Raw genomic sequence first — 21,968 nt, 5'->3', positions numbered from 1 at the left:
AAGCAATGCCTCTTTGGGGCTGTGCTGTCTTCATGTCTCACTAGGATAGGTAGGAATTTAATTCTATTCTGTAAATATTGATTGACCTGTTACTATGTGCAAAGCACAGTTCTAGGCACTGGGGATTTAAAAATAGATATGCCCTTGCCCCCAGGGAACTTAAAATCTAATAAGGAATTTAAGAAATTGTCTACACAGATTTATAGAGTGAATAGTTACATGTCAATAAGAAGCCTAAGAAAAGTGCTCTGGGAAATTCGAAGACAGAGCAGGCCCTTTCAGATAGAGGCAGAGAGAAGCTGGGGAAAGTTCATGGAAGAGGTGGTACTTATGGGAAAATATCTAAAAGAAAGGATAGAACTCAGCAGGCAATGCTGAAGGAGAGAGGAATTCTAGGTATGAAGGCCAGTGTGAGCAAAGTCTCAGAAAAATGAGAGTAAATAGACATATTTATAGCCACCAGAATTTTCATCATTCTAGTTTTTATCACATTATGCCTGGCTTAAGCCACTCCCAAGCTTACCTACTGCACCTTTACTTCACTTTTGCTACTGCTGCTCTCCCTACCTTTCCCCCTATGACTACCTATTTAAAGTCTATCTATCCTTCAAAATGTAGAAAATGCCTCTTTCTTCATGTGACTGGCCCTGATCTATGTTCCTTAGTAAGAAGTAAAATCCCCCCCCTTCTGAAATACAGTAGCCTGAAAGAGGTGTCTCTTTTATGGGATAGATAACCTTTTACCTTGTATTATTATATATTTATGTACATGTCTTATCTTTATCCTAATAAACTTCATGAGGGATAGAACTAAGTTTTACACATCTTAATATCCTCCCTTCCCCTGTCCCCACCCCAAAACTCTGCACATCAGGCCTTATATAGCGTAGGTGCTTAGTACATGTTTGTTCGTGATGTCAACCTCTTTGAGAGGTTGACCCGTTTCATCTCTCTAAACTTCAATTTCTTCACCTGTAAAGTGGGGGCGATATGTGTACCACCTATTTCCAGGGTTATAATGAGGCATAAATGAGTAAATATACATAAAATTGCTTTGTAACCAAGGAAGCATATATAAAAGTAAGAAACTAAGCTAGATGAATAACTAGTACAGTAATCTCGTTGGCCTCCCTTCCCCTTCAGTTTGTCCAGCACAGCACTGGCAGCTCAGGGATTGATAAAATAGCACTCTCACCTCTACTCAGTGTTGATACCTCATATTTTTGAACACTTAAAAGTTTGCACATTATTTTCCTCACAGCAAACCCCTAACATATTGAAGGTATTGAACCTAAAGCTTAGTGATACTACATGACTTGTCCTAAATCAGATCATAACAAGTAAGTATCAGAGCTAGATTTCAAATTCTAGTTTCTTCTGACTCCAACATGAAGGGCTCCTTTCTCTATACCCTTATATTCCTCATTACCTTCAAAATAAAGTCCAGACCTGACATTCAAGGGCTTCCATCTTTTCCACTTGCTATCCCTTACACAAAAACCCTTTGCTTCATCTAGACCAGTCTACATTGCTTAACAAATTACAATCAATCTCTGTCTTTGCTCAAGTAATTCTCTTCTAAAACCCTCTTTTCCTCTCATTTCCTTTCTCACTTCTGCTCATATTCCAAGGACCAGCTCAATTTCAAGCTTTGCTTGACTATTCCAAACCATAATGATGGCTCCCCTTATTTGCCCTTTATAGTTTACTACCTTCTGTAATTAATTACCCTTTTTTATATTTATGTCTTTTTCTATTTATGTCTTCTTTCCCAGAACTTTCATAATATTTTACTTTACTTTTTATTGTGAGTAATCTATATGCATCTTTTATCTCCCTTACTGTATTCTAAATTACTTGAGGGTGGGGGCAGTGTCTTATTTTTTCTTTGTATCTCCCATAGGACCTAATAGTGTTTTGTATATATGAGGCGTTTGATAAATACTTGTTGAATTAAAGGCAGGTATTCCTGGAAACCAGATATAGAGTCAGCTTTCTTTGTATTCTCCACAATGCATACTGTAACATCTTACATATCAGAAGCACGAGAATCAGTAAGTCATTGAACGGGCATTTATTAAGCTGTCACTATGTGCCAGGCACTGTGTAACATGCTGGGAATACAAATATAAAGCAGAAAGAAAGACAGTCTCAGCCCTGAAGGAGCTTACATTTTAATCAGGAAAGATAAAATGTAAAAGGAAACTGAAAAGGGAGGTAAAGGATGTGTTTTTTCAGGTACACATTTATCAATATATTTTTTGAATACTTGTGTTTTAATCTTTTGTGAATAGATAAGAAAACCATTTCTAATGGATAATAAGGAAGCTACTCAAAGTTTTGAGCATGAAATGATATGCTCATATTTGTGTTTTAGGAAGATTTTTTTGGCATCTGTGTGATGGATGATTTGGAGAAGGAAAAGACTAAAGTTAGGTAAACAAATTAGGAAGATACTAGACCAGGTGAGAGGTAAAAAGTAACTGAACTCTGTGGTGGCATTATGTGAATGAGGAGGAAAGGATGGATTCAAAATATATGAAACCAGAATAGAAAGGACTTGGAAAGATAGTGTAAAAATTAAACAGTAGGGATGGCTAACAATGACTATGGTTGTAAACTTGGGTGAATAGAGGGTGGTGCTGCCCTTCACAAAATCAAGGAAGTATAGCAGAGAGAAAAAATAATTAATTAGTTGTGGATATTGAGATGTTCATGTTCTTCAAAATAGAGATATCAAGCAAATAGTTGGCGCAGTTAGCTTTGTATAGATAGATTTAGAGAAGAACCAGCTGAGAATAGTGTCACAGAGACCAGGAGTGAAGAGAGTAGGCCGGAGAAGGGAGTAAGGGATCAAATTTAAAATGCTGCAGAAAGTAAAAAAGAAGAGAAATTGGCAGAAAATTTAATTAAGTTATTTAAGAAGTTACTCTAACCTTTGAGAAAGCCATGTCATTAGACTGGTAGGTCAGAAGCTAGATTTCAATGACTTGGTTGAGGCATGAATAGGACCTGACAAAATGGAAGTAGAGTCTCAACTGTTCTTTCCAGTTAAATACAGGACAAATATAATGCAACACCTTGAAGAACTAGCAGGCTAAAAGAATCTCTTTGTTCCCCCCAAAGATTCAAGAAGATACAAACATGTTTGAGAACAGGTGGGAAGAATCAAATAGAGACAGAGATGTTGAAGATGAGAGAAGGGGAATAATCAGTGAAGCAAGCAAACAAAGGAGATGTGAGGGGACAGGATCAAAGGCACGAGTGGAGGGGTAACTATTTCAAGGACAGTCTCAAACGCTGATATTCTGGAGCAAAGGAGAAGAGGGGAGATGAAAGAGTTCATAATGCTGACCTTTATTTTCTCAATAAAGTTAGATAGGAATTCATCTTGTAAAAGAAGTGTGAGCCTTAGGAAAGAAGTTTCAAAACTGTCACTAAGGGAAATGTGATAAAATGGTAAAGGATTGCCATGTTGTAGTGAGGGCCCAGTTGATGTTAGTCACATGAACTCTCTCAGTGGATCCAGTAAACATGGTTTCATTACTTTCTCCTCTCATGTCTAGGAGCTCAGGTGTTTGAGCAGAGTAGGTAGAGTTGTGATAGGAGCAACATCTATTTAATTTAGACTGAGGTAGTTTCCTTTTAAGAGGGCAAAGAGGCCATTTTACACATGTCATTGGTCTTGCAGACTGGGGCTTGAACCATTATGTTTTCCATAGTTCCTGAAACATAAAAATCCATGTGTATGGAAAGTTGGTATTGCTGAGATTTAGTAGGATTTATTACTACCCTGAAGGACTTTTTTCTGATCCATTATTGCCATCGTAGTGAATACAGATGCCAAAAGAAACAGAATCAATTTGAACTAGTGAAATGTTCTATCCTTTTAACATTGCTGTAAGTAAATTTATTTTTATCAAATTATCTGATTCACAAGTGTATCATTGCACTGAATCACTAGATTGTCCTAGACTAGCCTGAACTGGGCATGGCCCAGAGCAGAGGTTAGCTTAGAGTTAAGGATTAGGAGATAGTGAATGGTAGAAAGGCAAGTGACAAAAGGATTCAAGAGAAGAGAATAGTAATTTATTGAACCAGTTTCCGTGCGCCAGGTATTGTGTTAAGTGCTTCACAAATAATTCATTTGATTCTCAAAACTACCCTGGGAAGTACATACTGTTATTATCCCCATTTTGCCGATAAGGAAACTGAGATTGAGAGAATAAATGACTTACTCAAGGTGTCTTTAAGGTCAAATTTGAACTAAAGTCTTCCTGATCCCAGGCCCAGTGTTCTATGCATTGCACTACCTAGCTGCCTTTGGGTCTTATCTGCCGATCAATGGGCAATGGGTGGTGATGATACTCCCTTTGATGATGGCAGTCGGGTCTGGGCTGGAAACAGGACCAGTGAGGGGCACAAGGGTTTGGGGCTCTGGTCCTGAGCTATCTCCACTAGAGTTTGAAGGCAGATGGTATTAGTGTTTTAACTTTCCTGAAATATCCCACCTTCTGTCTCTCCCTCTCCCTCATGATGCCTTGCTGTTTCTGCTAGGCCTGTCTGGAGTGTTGGTAGCAATTGACAATTACCTGATGGTGGTGTAGATGGTATTCCCTTTATCTACAGGGTTTGCTCCCCTCGTGTTGGCCAAAGTATCATACTGGGAGTACAGATGGTGGTCTGGGGTGGGCTTAGGGTAGAACTGCTTTTCCAAGGCTCTTGATTAAAGGATACAAGATGTGATCAGATATTGAAATTGTAGCCTAGCCATTTGAATATGAGACATATCTACCACTATACAATTCAGTACCACTTCCTACTTTTCAAAACCTCTCATTTAGTGGAGGAACAGATTTAAAAAGCAGTCTAGATTTGTTAAAAATCAAGAACACATCTGAAGTACTTTTAAGCTCAAATCAATAGAGAGACTTTTAATTCTGATACATTTATATTTTTGTTAAATTATATTATTACATAGTATTATTATTATAAATAAAAATACCTGTTTTCATTGCATTAGGGAGAAGCTGTGCTAATAAAGAAATAGAATAGTAAATGGAAATAGTACTCATTTACTTTACCTTTTTAATTTTTTTTCTTTTTTACTAGGGATCTAGAGGTTTTAAGTGCTTCGCTACAATATGACTTGGGTCACAGCCTCCAGTCTAGCACTCCAAAATTGGACATGGTTGACCAGTGAACAAACATTTATTAAGGACATCTGGTTGGCTGTGACAGGAGGATGGATCAGAGTCAGGAAGACCTGAGTTCAGATCCTGCATCAGACTAGCTTTGTGACCCTAGGCAAATCACTTGATCTTTCTCAGCCTCAGTTTCCTCATCTATAAAATGGGAACACTAATAGCACTTAAATCACAGAGTTGTTGTGAGGATCAAATGAGATAACATATATAGTGCTTTGCAGACCTTAAATACCTATTGTGTATAAGGCCCTGGCACTGGAGATACAGAGAAAAAATGAAACCATTGCTTTCCTCAAGGAGCTTTTTTCTACTGGTGAGATGCTGTGTAGGGGTGTGTAGATATACTCACCCACACATATATTACATATATATATATATATATATATATATATATATACCAAGTATGTGCAAAACACAAGTTCAGCTTAATTGGCAGGGGAGGGGGAGGAGCAGGCAGGCACTAGCAGCTGTGGGGATCAGGAGGTATTGTTTGAGATGAGGCAAACCTCTCTACACACACAGATGATCTCATTCCATGCTGTTTCCTTCCGTAAATTTCCCCCTCTGCCATCCCTACTCTCTTGCTAATAGTCATTTCCTGTCTACTGGCTTACCACAGTACCTGGCACATAGTAGGCACTTAATAAATACATGTTCCTTTTCCCTTCCCATGTTTCCCATGAACATGCCCATATCTCCCCGCTCCTGCCTTTTGTGGTTCAACCTCAAGAACTTTAATATCAATTGTGAGATGTGGGAAGCATGCACAGAACTGCCAAGCATGGCCTGCCTGCCCACATCAAAGAAGGCACCATGTTCCATGAGGAAAGCAGAATTGTTGGAGCACAGAGGAAACAGGAGATGTGCAACTCTAGGAACATCTCCGTCCCAAATGTCCAAATGGACTATTTGTGCCTGACCTATGGTAAAACTGAAGCTTGTATTGGACACAGTCGAACACATTATGCCTTGACCGCAACATTATGATGTTATTGGTTCCCTTCAAGGAAGAATGACAAACAGTGTCTATAGAAACCTCCATTTGCTTTTCTCTCATTCTCTTAACTTTTTGCCATCTGGCTTCTGACCTCATCATTCAACCAAAATTGTCTTCTCACAGTTACTAATGATCTGTTAATTGCCATATATAATTGCCTTTTCTCAGTTCTCATTCCTGACCTCTTTGTAGTCTTCAGCACTTGTTGATCAACCTCTTCTATTTGAATATTTTCTTCTTTCTAGATTTTTGGGACACTACTCTTTCCTGGTTTTCCTCACAGTGATGTGATTGTTCCTTCTCTCTTTTATTGGATTTTCACCTACATTACACTTGCTAACAAGGATGTTCCTCAAGACTATTCTATGCCCTCTTCTTTTCTCCCCCTACACTGTTTCACTTGTGTAACAACAGTGCTACTTGCCACTACTGTGGTTGTGTAAGACCAATAACACCAGCACACAGGAGGGCTGCTAGCACAGATTCTTTGATCTGCTTTTCTAAGGAAAGCAACTTGAAGGGATTTACAATCTCACTTTAATTAAGTATATATATCATTCACTTAGTTCAGGGGAAAAAGTCAGCACCCTGAACTTCAGAGAAAATACAAACAGAAATTACAAGCAGAGAGAATAAAAGAAACCAACAGATAGCCTTCTATCTGACTGACCAAATCACAATACATAATTACCAGAGAGAGAAACACCAACTTCTGGGTGTTCAAAGCCAGAGGGGGGCTCTTCACGGTTACCCAGAGTCTTGTCTGGCCAAACCACATTATCATTCTTCCAATGAGTGAAACCCCTAAAAGCAAAATGCCAACCTTAGAGCATATATACCCTATTTAGGGCCCTGGAGCTTTGCACCTACTTAGCAAAAGGGTATGGGAAAAGGCTTAGCATCTACTTAGCAAAAGGGTGTGGGGAAGATATATATTGTTTCCAATCAGTGACTCTTGATTCAAACAAAGGCAAGACTCATCAAAGGACCTTGATTTCCTTAGTGCTGAGAAGCACTCCAAAACAAAAGACAACAAAAAGTCCCACTTTACTTGCTTGATTCAAACAAAACCAAGACTTAAAAGCACTTGATTGCCTTAAGTGCTGAGAAGCACTCCAGAACAAAAGACAACAAAAAGTCCCACCCTGCTTGTCATTACAACTTGGCAATCTTATCAGCCTCCATAGTTTTGATCATCATCTCTATGCATAGGACTCTGATCTACTTGTCCAGTTGTAACCTCTCTCCAGTCTCACAACTCCAACTGCCTTTCTGACATCTTGAACTCAAGGTCCTTTAGACATCTTCAACTCTCCATGTCCAAAACCCATCCCAAACCCTCTTCCATTCCAAACTTCCTTATTGCTCTTGAGAATACTGACATCCTTTCAGTTCATCAGGCTTGCGACCTAGATGTCATCTTTGACTCCTCGCTCTTTTTACCCCACCCCCCACCATACTCAATCAGTGATCAGGTCTCCTCCTTTCTACCTTCACACATACACACATACACACACACACACACACACACACACATACATATACATACATATAGGTATATGTGTGTATGCATATATATATGTATATGCATATGTATATATGCATTTATATTTATGTATATACCTGTATATATGTGTCTATATTTATGTCTATATCTGTCTGTCTTTGTCCTCTGACACTGCAGCTACTTTTGTATAGCCTCTTACCTCATCTTGGATTATTGCATTAGCCTGCTAGTTGTTCTCTCAAATATCTCCCCAATCCAATCCATCCTCTACTCACAAATTTGTCTTATTAAACTGCAAGTCTGACCATGTCATCTCCTTCTTACAGGCTTTCATAACCTGGCCTTTCCTGCTTTTCCAACCTTCTTATATATTACTCCCTTCCATGGATGCTATAATGTAGTAACACTAGCCTCCTTGCTATTCCTCCCCCGGGACTCTCCATTTTCCAACTGCAAAGGATTTCAGTCATGGTCCCTCATGCCTAGAATGCTGTCCCTCCTCACCTTTGCCTTCTAGTTTTTCTGGATACTTTCAAGTCCCAGCTAAAGTCTCACCTTCTACAAGAAGCTCTTCTGAGTCCTCCTTAATTCTAGCACATTCCCTCTTAGATTACTCCCAATTAATCCTATACATGTCTTGTTTGGACATAATTGTTTGCATGTTGTCTTCTCCATTAGTCTGTGAACTCCTTCAGAGTAGAGACTGGGGTGGGTTTTTCTGGCCTTTCTTTATATCCCTAGTGCTCACTTAGCACAGTGCTTGGCGCATAATAAGCACTTAATAGTTGCTAGTTGACTGAGATAAAGGAGTAGAACTAAAGGTAAGGAGGATAGATAACTTTTTTGAGGAGTTTGGCTTTGAAAGAGAGGATAGATGTAAAATAGACAAAGGGGATGGTAGAATTAGGTGAGGGTATTTTAAAGGTGGGAAAACCTGGAAGAGTTTGTAAACAGAAAGGAATGAGCAGTAAGTAGAAGTAAATTGAATATTAGGGGTGGAGGGTATGTGACAATTATTGTGGGAACATTCTGTCAAAAAGGTGGGAAAGCATGGGATGAAGGTTACAAGTAGATGTATTAGACTTGACAATTAGAATGACCTCTTGGTCAGAGACTGAAGTAAAAGAGGGAAGAATGAGGGATGATGTAAAGGATTCTGACAAGGAAATTCACCTTAAATGGCTTGTTTTCTCAGCAGCGTTTGAGGGAAGGTTCTCTGCTAAGAGGGTGGAATGAGGGAGTAGTGTAAGAGGCTTAACAGGAGGTTTGTAACTACAGCCCCTGTGGGATATGAGTTCATTCTGAAGGTGTGAAAGGGTTGTGGAAGTCTTTGCCTCTTCATGCATTTATATACTTACGGGATTGAGGGCTGTCGCTTGACCCCTGGGGCAAGAGAGTTGGGAGTATGAGTTGAGTCTATGTGGTGAACTTTCCAGCTCACTGCCTTGGGGAATAAAGAAAGGGATTGGGAGAGAGAGTTGCCTGGAAGAAAAATTCAAGTTTTTTTTTAACTTTCCTATAGTGAAGGGGGAAGCAAATTTACAATCTCATAATTCATACATGAACATTTGCTAGTAAGGGAAATTTAAGGTATGTGGTGGGCTAGAGCTGTAGCTTCTATGTAGAATATGCAATTCTATTCAACAAACATCTATTAATTGCCTTCTTTGTGCCACTTAAACATCAGGGATGTGCAGGCAAAAAATAAAATGACAAAAAAACCATTTACACATTTACTTGCCACAAATTAGGCTATTTAAGTTTTAGTTTATATATTTGTAAGGCAGTTATTATTTTAGTGTTTTTTTAGTGTGCTGCCTTTGTAAGGCACTAGTTACATTGAGGGATTTTTTTTGCTATTTTATTGAAGGCTGTATTTTTCTTATAGTCTGCCTATAAGCTTAACAGACTAGCAAGTTCTTCATTAGTATAAAGCAATGAAAACATTTTATTAAAAGAAACTTTTCATCCTTAACTAACGATATTACTTCAGAATGTAATGAAGTGAAAATCTAATTATTAGCCATATTGGCCTTTTTAATGAGTTTGAACCTATGTACTCTATGTTTCTAGCTATGACACATTTTAAGAATTATTTAAGTTTAAGAGTTAAGTATATTTCAAAGCATTAATTAAAAATAATGTAAATTCTGTCACAAAAGGATCAATTTTAAGTAAATATTGTGAAACAACAGATATTATAAACACTAAAAAGGGACATATAAAAAAGAAAATAATACCTTTTGATAACGAAAATGGAAGGCATACAATCTCGTAATTACTTGAGATGAGAGTAAAAAATATATGCTTTGAAGAATCTTTGGTGGATGGCACAGTGAGATGCACCTTGGAGGTAGCTTTCTCTCCACCTCATCCAATAAGCAAGAGTTTTAAAATGCAACATACTGAGTGATAAGAAGATGACAGGAAGAGGATAATTGAAGCATAGTAGATAGAGTGCTGGACCTGGAATCAGGAAGACCTGAGTTCAAATTCAGCCTTAGATAATTACTAGCTGTTTGACACTGGGCAAGTTACTGAACCTGTCTGCCTCAATTTTCTCAACTATAAAATGGGGATAATAATAACATCTACCTCCCAGGGTTGTTGTGAGGATCAAGAGATAGTAACTGTAAAGTGCTTAGCATAGTGCCTGGCACATAGTAGACACTTAATAAATGGTTGTTCCTTTCCCCCTATTTGAAAGAAGCCATCGTAATTTAATTACCAATTTTTAAAAAAAATGTCTAAAGTTCAGCCCCACTAGCTGATAATATCTTACATTCACATCTAACTCTCCCTTGATATTCCAAATACCACAACTACCCTGGTCTTTATAGCTGCTACGGATTTAGGCACAGATTTTTTTTGGAGTTAAGCCATGTGCGTTGACCCTGAGAGATGTTTCCTAAAACTGCTCTATCTCCTCCTAACCTCCTGTGCCACTACCCACTTTATAGTGGCAGCAGTTTTAGGCACAGAATTTTAGTTCTGTTGCCTTGGTGTTAAGACAGTTGAATTGCTATAAACTTTCAGGTGACTAAAAAAGTACGAGTTGAGATCTTGAGCTCAGATAAGACAATATAAATTGATACTTTTAAGAGAAACAGGAAAACTAAGTTTATTCTGCTTAAAGAATAATAGGCTAATTAGAAAATAACAGTACTAGATATATACGCACCAAATGGCATAGGGGTAAGCTTCTACAAGAAAAGCTAGCTGAATTGCAAAAACATTATAGTAAGCAAATAGTAATGGAAGTCTTTTTTTTTAACTTCTCTCTCAGAGCTAATTAAAGTTAACAGAATGATTAAGAAGTAAAATGTAGAGTTGAACAAATTGGTAGAAAATGAGAACATTAAAAAATATACATAGTTCTCAGCATCCTATAGTACTTAACAAAAATGCTCATTTGCTAGAACAGAAAGGAATCAAATAAATGTAAAAAGACAAAAATAATAAATTAATCCTTTATAGTCTATACAATAAACATAATAAATAAGGGAAACATGAATAAAAGATACAGACTTAAATGGACTGACTAATAGTATCCTGAATAAGTGGCAAAGAACAAATGATAGAAATGATGATTATATGAAAGATAATAAAAATGAAACAATATACTAAAACTAATAGCACACAGCTAAAGCAATCCTCGGAGAAAAATTTAAATCCCTAAAACTTATTTTTAACAAGATAGAAAATGAGAGGTTCCTGAACTAAACATGCCACTGAAATGACTAAAAAAGAAATACATTAACAGTGTTAACACAAGGAATTCAAAACCAGGAGAAAAATAGAGAAATTTCAATGTAAGGAATAAAGAACTTATAAGCTAGATTCAAATGAGTAAAAGATTATGTAGAGTATATTTGTGATGTCAGTAATATATAATGCCAATTATGACAATATTCAAAATATAAAATGGAAATTTTCTTACTAACATATAAAAACGATCTTCTTAAAATAGTTTTTACATTGGTCACCATAATTTAAAAGCTTATTAGAGATTAAAAATATCAGGAAATTATAGTTTTATAAACCTTAACTTTTTTCTCTTTTGTTCTTCCCCAGCATTGGGTAGATAAAGCAGAAAAGCAGGCGCTGCTGTCAGATTCCCTTGACCTTTCAGAACTCTTCCATCCAGACACATTTCTTAATGCTCTACGCCAAGAAACTGCAAGGTAAATTAAAGGTTATCTATCTCATACAACCAATGCCAGTTATATTGATTTTATTCATTATTGACTATTTTCCTTGATTGCCAAAAATAGATTTCAAATGGGTTTTACTTCTTGTATAGTTTCCTAATACTTTACAATGAGAATATTAGTTATTAAGTATTTGAATATGGAAATAACTTGTAAATTTAAAATGAATTTTCTTTTAAACAAATGCTATATGAGAATTCCTAATTATTAAGTTACATTAATAGTTTGACTAAGAATTTTGTGACCTCTATAATACCTCCCATTTATCAAGAAGCATTAGTAAATGAAATATTCTAATTAAAATTGTTATTTTAATTGAGAGTTTCCATATATACCATCAAGGTTGCCATGTGTCATAAATGTAGTGCCAATTTTCAAAAAATTATAATATAATAAAGTAGATTTATAATTGAAATTATACTTAACATACTTTACTCTTCCTGGAATACTTGACAGAAGGCTCTTATAAGTTTGAACTGTCTAAGGTTTGGCATTATAGATATCAAGTAGAATTTAAGATTATTGAAAATTATAATTACTTGAGCTTTCTGGTTGTGATTCTGGATAAAGACAAATTTATTTATCTTATTTATCTATATTGCCTTTCTTCATTGAGATGCATATTTCTAATTGTTTCATACATAACATTTGACATAATATTTTTATAGGGCAATGAGCTGTTCGGTGGATAGCCTTAAATTTGTAGCATCATGGAAAGGTCGACTACCAGAAGCAAAACTCCAAGTTAAGGTACTTGACATGTTATGCATTTTGTACTGTATCTTAAACTTGTATTGCCCCTAAGATATTATAACACAGTTATTAGGGACCATTTTTAACATGTTGAGTCAACTGATTACTACCAGATAAATTATTATATCTTTATGATCAAAACAGTTCAAAATCTATCATGAAATACTATTCTTTTATCACAAAAATACATTTATATTTGTAATAGAAATATATAATTTCTATTGACATTGAAAATGAAAAATTAGCTTCCTAAGAAGGAATGTTATACAACCTGAGCATTTGTTTTATTGCATACTTTAAAATTTTTGGCCAGCTAATAGCAGAAATCAAGAACTGCAAAACTGGTAGTTTTTTTTTTTAAGCCTCAAATCCCAGAGGTAGAAAGGGTCCCATAGTTAATGTTGGTCAGCCCTTACCAGATATCACCTATAATACTCCTAACAAATGGCAATCTATCCTGTGCTTAAATGCATCTGGCTATAGGAAGCTCACTATATGTAATGCAGCCTATTCCATTTTCACACAGCTCCAATTATTTAAAAGTTCTTCCTTGTATTGAGCTCTAACTCTGCCTCTCTGCCATTTCTACTTAGCTTTGCCTTCTTTAATCCAACAAAACAAATTTAATATCTCTTTCACACAAAAGCTCTTCAGGTATTTAAAGACAGATATGCCTCCTTAAAGAGTTCTAGTCTCCAGATTATCTGTCCCTAATTACTCCCTACAATCCTCATATGATACAGTTTCAAATCACCTCATCATAAAAGGCAACATGATGTAGTGGTAGAAGCAAATGATTTAGATTCATGGGATAATAGGATTTAGTACAAGAAATGACCCTAAGATCTCCCTTACAAATGAAGAATTTGAAATCTAGTGGAGATACACAGCTAATGTCAGAGCTGAGATTCAAGCTCCTGTCAGAAGACATATCAGAGGTCCTCCCTTCAAATCCCAGATCTGTTACCTTCTTAACCTCAGACAGCTCCCTTTACCTGTTCTGTCAGTCCACTTAAGCTTGCTTTCCTTTCTGAGTACTCATAAACAGTTCATTTAATTATAGGTTGTAAAATTTTGGGTGTGATTCAAATCAAACTATGAGCCTACATGTTCTAGAGTTCATTACTCTCTATTTAAATATTGGGTCATTTGAGACTTGGCAAGATCCCTGAAATGGTGACCAATTGGCTTCCGGCTATGTCGCCACTTGGGTTAGCAGCCTGCCCAACTTGATGAAACTGTTCCAACAAATCTAAGAAAAAGAGAGGGCAGCAAAGGGTTACAGGCTGGACCTATTTGTAATCATCATGATGATCAGCTTGAAACAGAGGGCAATGAAACAATCAGTGTTCATTCATATCCTAGTACCAGAGGAAAACACAATATATCAGTACCCCACTACTAGAAATGCTTCAGTGCAAATGATACTGATCACCATGAGTGGGCATGACCAAGGAAGCAAATGCTTTCATTTTGTGCCAGTGCTGTATGAAAATAAATCTCATGAGTTGTACAGGCAAGGGCTTTATACTGCTCTTTGTTAATTCTACCTACTGCTCGAAGTCATGCTACAGTACTGCCGACCAGTATAGGGCGATCAAAAAAAAAAGCCAAGTGTCCTGAATCTAGATTTGACAAAATAAGAGAATGAAATGGGAAGAGAATAAGCATTTAGTAGGTACCTAATGACGTTCCAGGCATTGTGCTGAGTGTTTTAAAAATATATCACTTAATCCTCAGCCTCAATCGGTAAGATAGGAGGAGTACTAAAATCTGAAAAAAGGAAAAAATAAAGTCCTTGAGATCATTAAAAATACTTAATTCAGACTTCTAAAATTTTATCTAATAAGTAAGAAAATGATGAAAACAGTACTGATATCTCAAAAAAAAACTTGAAAAGGAGAGTGTACTGGTAGTGAACATTCTTATATAAAATATATGTTATCATGGTATCTCTTCTTACTGATCCTATAAGGCCCCAAAATAGTGGCCTCACTTCTCCCCAGTGGGTGCCATGTGGCAGATGAGCATTTCACTGCCCTTCCCAGTTCAGCTCATCTCTACAGTTTTGCTAAAGTATTTTGTCTTTAGTCATTTCAGCCATATCTGACTCTTTGTGATTCCATTTGGGGCTTTCTTGTCAAAATATTGGAGTGGTTTGCCATTTACTTCTCCAGCTCATTTTACAAATGAGGAACCAAGGTAGACCGGGTTAAGTGACTTGCCGAGGGTCACACAGCTAATAAGTGTTTGAGGAGATTATATTTGAATTCAGGGAGATGAGTCTTTCTAACTCCAGGTCCAGTGCTCTATCTATTGGGCCACCTAGGTGCCCGACTAAAGACTAGAATCACTGAAAAACCCAAAAGGGGAGGGGAGAATTTAGTTTAAAACCTAGAGAGATAAATCAACGTAGGTGATACAAAAATTAGAAAGGTGAGTACAAAGATATTTAAAGCATTATTAAACTCTCAATAAATATTGTCCCTCCCCTAAAAGGAAATTAAGCCAGCATTTGATGAAACACTTAACTCTGTGGAATCCCCAAGAAAACATGGAAGTGTAGCAGAATGTTTCACATTGGTTTAAGAGAGAAATTGTAATCTTGAGAGAAGTTGAAAAGGAACAAATATAATTTATGGCCCAAAGAACAGAAATAATGATCAGAATAGAAGAATTTTAATCTATGATGGCAAGTGACTACAAAGAAATTAGAAAGAAAAACAGATTGGAAATGCAAATATAATATAGTAGAGGATAATCTGGAAGAGAGACAAAACAGAACTATAATTAAAAGAACACTTGATCTCTATTCAAGCAAAACATATTGATCTTGTAAACAAGATGCAGAGATAATTTCAGGGTCATAGACCTCTAAGAAGACCATGATAAGCAAAAACCAACAACAGAAAACACCATATTGCAACAAATAATACAAGAAAACGTCCCAGTGAGATCACTTTCTCTAAACAAGTGTTGTACCTTCATGGACAATACTTGGCCTCAGGAGATGGGAAATAGAGATCCTAGCAACAATTAGCATTCAGAGCAGTTGGAGGGCACCCACTGGGGAGAAGTGAGGCCACTATTTTGGGGCCTTATAGTATCAGTAAGTTGAGATACCTTGATAACATGTTTTATACAAGAATGTTCACTACCAGTACACTCTCCTTTTCAAGTTTTTTTTTGAGATATCAGTACTGTTTTCATCATTTTCTTACTTATCAGATAAAATTTTAGAAGTCTGAATTAAGTGAAGATTTTCAGAGCAGTTGAGAGGAGATGCATGGGAAATGGGAAAGAAGATGACCATAGAGAGAGCAGGGGTAAAACTGGACCACAGGGAAATTTCTGCTGTAGTACAATACTTCATCATCATTACCAAACAAAAGAAGTAAGAGTTGAGGTGAGGGAAAGAGTGCCTAAAGAAAGAAGGTTACTTTAATGTAGAACAAGCAGAGCTAATAATAGGAACAAAGGCCAGAATTCAGAGAGGAAGGAAAAGGAAAATCTTAATTTAGATTAAAACATGCCCCAGAGACACAAATGGAGAATAATATAAACCTAACTCATAACTCTAAATATGAGTGGATTAAACAGTAAACCCTACAATCTCTTGCTAACAAGTAGTATATCTAAAAAGCAGACACATGTGGAATAAAAATGAGAGGTTGGAACAGAATTTACTATGTTTTTAGGTAAATCCTCAAAAGCAGAACTTGCACTCATGGTATCACAGAAAGCAAAAATATACTAAACCATAAATACGAAGCAATATCAATATTAAATACGTGTGTTCAAATAGTACGACATCTAAATATAAAAAGGAAAAAAGTTAGCTGAAGTATAAGAAGATATAGATGGTAATACAGTTATCCACAGTCTCCCAATGTAGCCCATTCTATTTGCAGGTATAAAATTGTTAGAATAATGGGTTGGTTTTTTTCTCTTTAAATCAAGCCTCTGCGATTTTTTAAACTTTTACTTATTATTCCAAGTTCTGCCTTCCAGGGCCATGAAAAACTCCAGTTAGGGTTTTCTACCAGAGTCCTTCAGATATTTGATGACAGCAATCATATCCCTTCCTGTCTTCTCTGTCCCAAATACCTCCAGATTCTTTCAGTTGAACTTTGTATATCATGGCCTCTAGCCCCTACTAGTCAGTGAGGTGAAAAAAAACCCACTTCAAATACAAAAGTATTTTATATGTGTTCTGAGTCAATGCTGTTTAGTAGAAGGAATATTTGACTTGAAGTCAGAAAAGTTAATTTCCATTCTTGTCTTTACTTTTCTAGCTGTGGGAGTTGTGTCACAACTTCTCTGAACCTTAGTTTCTTTATCTGTAAAATGGGAATAATTATGCTTGCCCTGCCAATTTCAGAAGGTTTTTGTGAGAATCAAGTAATATCCACTTAAGTACTTAGCTATTTACAAAGCATTTTCTCACAGCAGTCATGTGAGATAAGTAGCATAAGTATTGTTATCCCTATTTTGCAGATGAAGAAACTGAGACTTAGAGAGATTAAATGACTTGTCCATAGTCAGCTTCCAAATGGCAAAACCAAGAGCCAAACTCAGGTTTTTGACATCAGTTCTGTTATTTTTTTTTTACTCTACCATGCTAAATTTCATGAGTTAGTTGTGGGTATATGTGTGTGTGTGTGTGTGTGTGTGTGTGTGTGTGTGTGTGTGTGTGTATATATATACATATATTTATATCTATAGGAAACTTTGGGGTTGCCTTCTTTGAATGTAAGGTCTCTCAGGCATCAGCCTTTCTCAACCCCTCTCACAAGCAAGTACCTGGCCACATTTCTTTCTTGGAATTTGGTTTTCCTGTTTCATTCCCTTGCCATCTTGTGACATGTTTTTCTTTTCTTTCTTGTTTTGCTTTCTCCTAGACAAGAAAAATATACTCCCTAAGAGAATTTTATGAATCTTCAGATTTCTTTCTAGCTCTTTCAATATTTTCTTAGATTAAATCGTACCTTTTGTGGTTGTTTTTACCAAAAATCTTTTTCTAAAAAAAAGACTCTTGCTGCTATCAGGAATTTCCAAGTTAAAAAATTGATTTGAGCAGGCAGCATGTCAGTGTGTCCCAAACTATTGATTTAAACCAACATTTTGTTGTAACTGCTGGTATTAACCATAAACAAGCCATCTGCTGAGACTACCCACTAATCCTATTATCTGTGTCTTTTTTTCCACTCTTCCTTCACTGATATATCCTACCTTTGAAATGCCTAGACCATTTCTGATACATCCATTTCTAAGTATAACTACTACTCACATTTACATAATGTTTAAATTTCGTAAAATGCAGTTCTGAGATAGAATCACCATTTTACAGATAAGGAAACTAAAAGTCGGGGATGTTAAGTGACCTATTGAGGATTATACAAGTAGTAAATATCGAGCTAGGAACTGAAACCCAGGTTTTTCCAGACTCTTGGTTCAGTACTTATTATATTCATTCATTCCAAGTTTAGAATGAAACAAAAATGTTCACATTTTAGTTAATAGAGGTCAAGTTGTTAAGTTGCCAGTTATTTAGGGTCAGTTATGAAATGGATGGATTATTTGAGGCCAATCTTTAGTGAACAAGACAGCTAGTGTTATTGGTACTAGTAGATTTCTGAATCAAAAAACCAAGAATTGAGCAAGCTTATTGGTATATATGGTCCTTTCAAAATTGAATTGATTCATAGCTAAGTCACTTGAAGTATATTGAGATAGTCATAGTTGGTTGCAGTAATTTTTCTAAGATTAAAATAAAAAGAAATTAAATCTTTTTAACTATCAACATAGCACATTTTGAAATTGTATATTCATTTTATAAATATAGAATATTAATGATTTAGTTATTAATTATGAAATTTTTAAAGAGACTATTAGCATGCCTAATATATTTGAGTATTTTGGAGTAAAGACATAGTCAGTGACCAAAAAACATCCTTTTCACACCAAATCCTATATCCATTTTGATGTGACTTTGTTCCATCAAGTAACATCAAGTGAAAGAGCCCAAGCCCATGTCTTTTCTTTGGCCTTATGGTCCAGGGGTGAAGAAGGGTTCCAAGTGCCTGGGACTCTAAGAAAAGGAGGAAATTCCATGGTCAGATCACTGGTGACATTCAAGCAAAGACTTGCTAATCTCTTAGAGGATATCAGTTACTAGGTATAGGCTGTACTAGCTGACCTCCGAAATTTTATAATTCTGTGAGCTGTCACTATAGTCTCATTAAATGTATATTTCACATAAAAGCATAATTTATTTTGACTGGAAATTCACATGTAAATGACATTTTGGGGCACAATTTTTTGGTATAATGATACTATTCTGTATCTATTTAGTTAAATTGAAATAACTGTATCTTATAAGCAAAAGAATTAAAGGATAATTAGAGGAAGTGGTATATTGACAATGGTAGGTATACACATTGAGGTATCTCTGATCCAATAATTATTTAAGTTAAATTCAAGTAGTACATTTTCATAGATGTCAGGAGGCAGCCTCAAAAAGCAAACCTATCAATCAAATTCCTCTAAATGAGATCCATTTTCTGTAATTGCTCTCTTACTCAAGGACTAGTGCCATGTACAGTGCCATGATTAGAACAGACTTTCTCTAAACCCTTAATATAATATAACAAATAAATTATTACACATATGGGCATAGGATGTGTGTGGATGATCTCTCCAATCTATGTACACACACTCTTTATACCTCAGTATCTCTTGATATATATCCTGAATATAAAGTATGGCAAATATACTTTAGTATAAAGTATGTACCAGTTTATATCACTATTTTCAATATCTGTTTTGCATACATGTACATACTTTATATTAAGGTATTTATTTCAGGCTTTGTACTGAAGATTTAGGAGTGAATTTATTTTCATTTAATTTCAGGTAAGGTTTCTAAATTTGATTTTTTTTAAATTAAGATTTTTATTTTTAGTTTACAGCACTCAGTTCCGCATGATTTTGAGTTCCAGATTTTCTTCCTCCCCTCCCCACTTCTCCCCGAGATGGCATGGAATGTGATGTATCTTCTACATATAACTTTGCATTAAACTTATTTACACAATAGTCAAGTTGTAAAGAAGAATTATGACCAATAGAATGAATCATAGAAAGAAGAAACAAAAAAAAAAGACAAAGGATAAAAAAAAACCAAAGAAAAGAAAAAAAAGGAGAGCAAATAGTTTGCCTCAATCTGCATTCAGGCTCCATAGTTCTTTCTCTGGATGTAGATAGCTCTCTCCCTCATGAGCCCTTTGGAGTTGTCCTTGCACCTTGTATTGCTGAGAAGAGCGAAGTCTATCAAGATTAGTCATCACAGAATCCATATATCTGTGGTTGGGTATAATGTTTTCCTAGTTCTGCTCCACTCACTCAGCACTGTATCATGTAGGTTTTTCCAGGTTATTATGAAGTCCGTTGTCTTCCCCATTTCTCATACCACAATAGTATTCCATTATATTCATATACCACAACTTGTTCAGCCATTCCCCAATTGATGGGCATCCCCTCGATTTCCAGTTCTTTGCTTCTACAAAAAGAGCTGCTATAAATATTTTTGTACATATGGGTCCTTTTCCCACTTGTGTGATCTCTTTTGGATACAGCCCTAGAAGTGGTATTGCTGGGTCAAAGGGTGGGCACATTTTTATAGTCGTTTGGGCATAGTTCCAAATTGCTCTCCAGAATGGCTGGATCAGTTCATAACTCTACCAGCAATGTAACAGTGTTCCAGTCTTCCCCCATCCTCTGCAGCATTTATCATTTTCCTGCTTTGTCACCTTAGCTGACAGGAGAGATGTGGTACCTAAGAGTTGTTTTGATTTGCATTTCTCTAATCAGTAGTGATTTCGAGCAGTTTTTTCATATGCCTATAAATATCTTTAATTTCTTCCTCTGAAAACTGCCTGTTCATATCCTTTGACCATTTCTTAATTAGGGAATGACTTGTATTCCTATAAATTTGGCTCAGTTCTGTGTATGTTTTAGAGATGAGGCCTTTATCAGAGACACTAGTTGTAAAGATTTTCTCCCAATTTTCTGCTTCCCTCCTAATCTTTGTTGCATTGGATTTTTTTATACAAAAACTTTTCAATTTAACATAATCAAATTATCCATTTTACATTTTGTAATGCTCTCTGTCTCTTGTTGTGTCATGAATTCTTTGCTTTTCCATAAATCTGATAGGTAAACTATTCCTTGCTCTCCCAAATTGCTTATAGTATCAGCCTTTATTCCTAGATCATGAATCCATTTTGACTTTATTTTGGTATATGGTGTAAGATATTGATCTATGCCCAGTTTCTGCCCTACTATTTTCCAATTTTCCCAGCAGTTTTTCTGAAATAGTGAATTCCTAGTCCAGAAGCTGGATTCTTTGGGTTTATCAAAGAGTAGATTGCTATAGTTGTTAACTACTGTATTTATTTCAGGCTTTATACTAAGGATTTAGGAGTGAATTAATTTTCATTTAATTTCAGATAAGTTTTCTAAACTTGATTTTTTAAAATGAGGAATGGATAGAAAGTATATTTGGATTTATAAATATAAATTACATAAACATATCTATAAATGTAAATACTGTAACGTAATATAAATATCTTATAAAAATTTGCATATACTGCATATTTTTTCTAGATTCAGACATATTGGGTCTGGAATTAGACTTGTGATTTCATTGGTGTAGGGAACTTCAATTGAGAAACTTCCTCCACTAGTTGCCTGCTTCTCTGCAACTTACTGCCTTGAAAAGTTGCCTTGTGTTCAGTGGACAAAGTGTTGGACTAGGAGTCAAGAAGGTCTGAGTTTGAATCCTCCCCCCCAGACACTTAGCATGTCACTTAACCTCTCTGTGCCTCAGTTTCCTCATCTCTAAAATATAGATGCTAATAGAATCTACCTCATAGAGTTGTTGTGAGGGTCAAATGTGATAGTATGTACAGAGTGCTTTACAAAATGCTACATAAATACCAGCTAGTATTACTGTTTTTGTGGTTATTTATTATGATGATGACAATGATAAAGAAACTTTCCAAGGGTCACACAATGAATATATTTCAAAAGGTGGAAATTGAACCTAGATCTTAGTGGCTTAGAGGCCAGTTATCTTTCTACTGTATCACACTGTACATGATTAGCCTGAATGTATAAAGACATGGTTAGCAAGTGATACATCCTTCTAGTTCCACATGCTAAAAAATCTTAACCTACTGGTTTTTGACTCTTAATGCGTAGGAATCCAATCTCAATTTCTGCATCCTATTCCT

General features: G+C 35.9%; 1 protein-coding gene across 2 annotated transcripts in view; it reads left to right on the top strand.

Moving 5' to 3' along the window:
• The window catches only part of DYNC2H1 (dynein cytoplasmic 2 heavy chain 1), a 414,726-nt gene that overhangs the window by 360,109 nt on the left and 32,649 nt on the right, over positions 1-21,968 (top strand). For both annotated transcript variants that reach the window (XM_036745232.1, XM_036745230.1), the window contains 2 exons: positions 11,786-11,895; positions 12,591-12,672. In XM_036745232.1, coding sequence (XP_036601127.1) covers positions 11,786-11,895; positions 12,591-12,672 — 192 coding nt within the window. The remainder of the gene's footprint in view (positions 1-11,785; positions 11,896-12,590; positions 12,673-21,968) is intronic.

The sequence above is a fragment of the Trichosurus vulpecula genome, chromosome 2, assembly GCF_011100635.1.
Source record: "Trichosurus vulpecula isolate mTriVul1 chromosome 2, mTriVul1.pri, whole genome shotgun sequence".
NCBI classification, from domain to species: Eukaryota; Metazoa; Chordata; class Mammalia; order Diprotodontia; family Phalangeridae; genus Trichosurus; species Trichosurus vulpecula.
The sequence above is the reverse complement of the archived record's forward strand: the minus strand, read 5'-3'. Positions and strand labels throughout refer to the sequence as shown.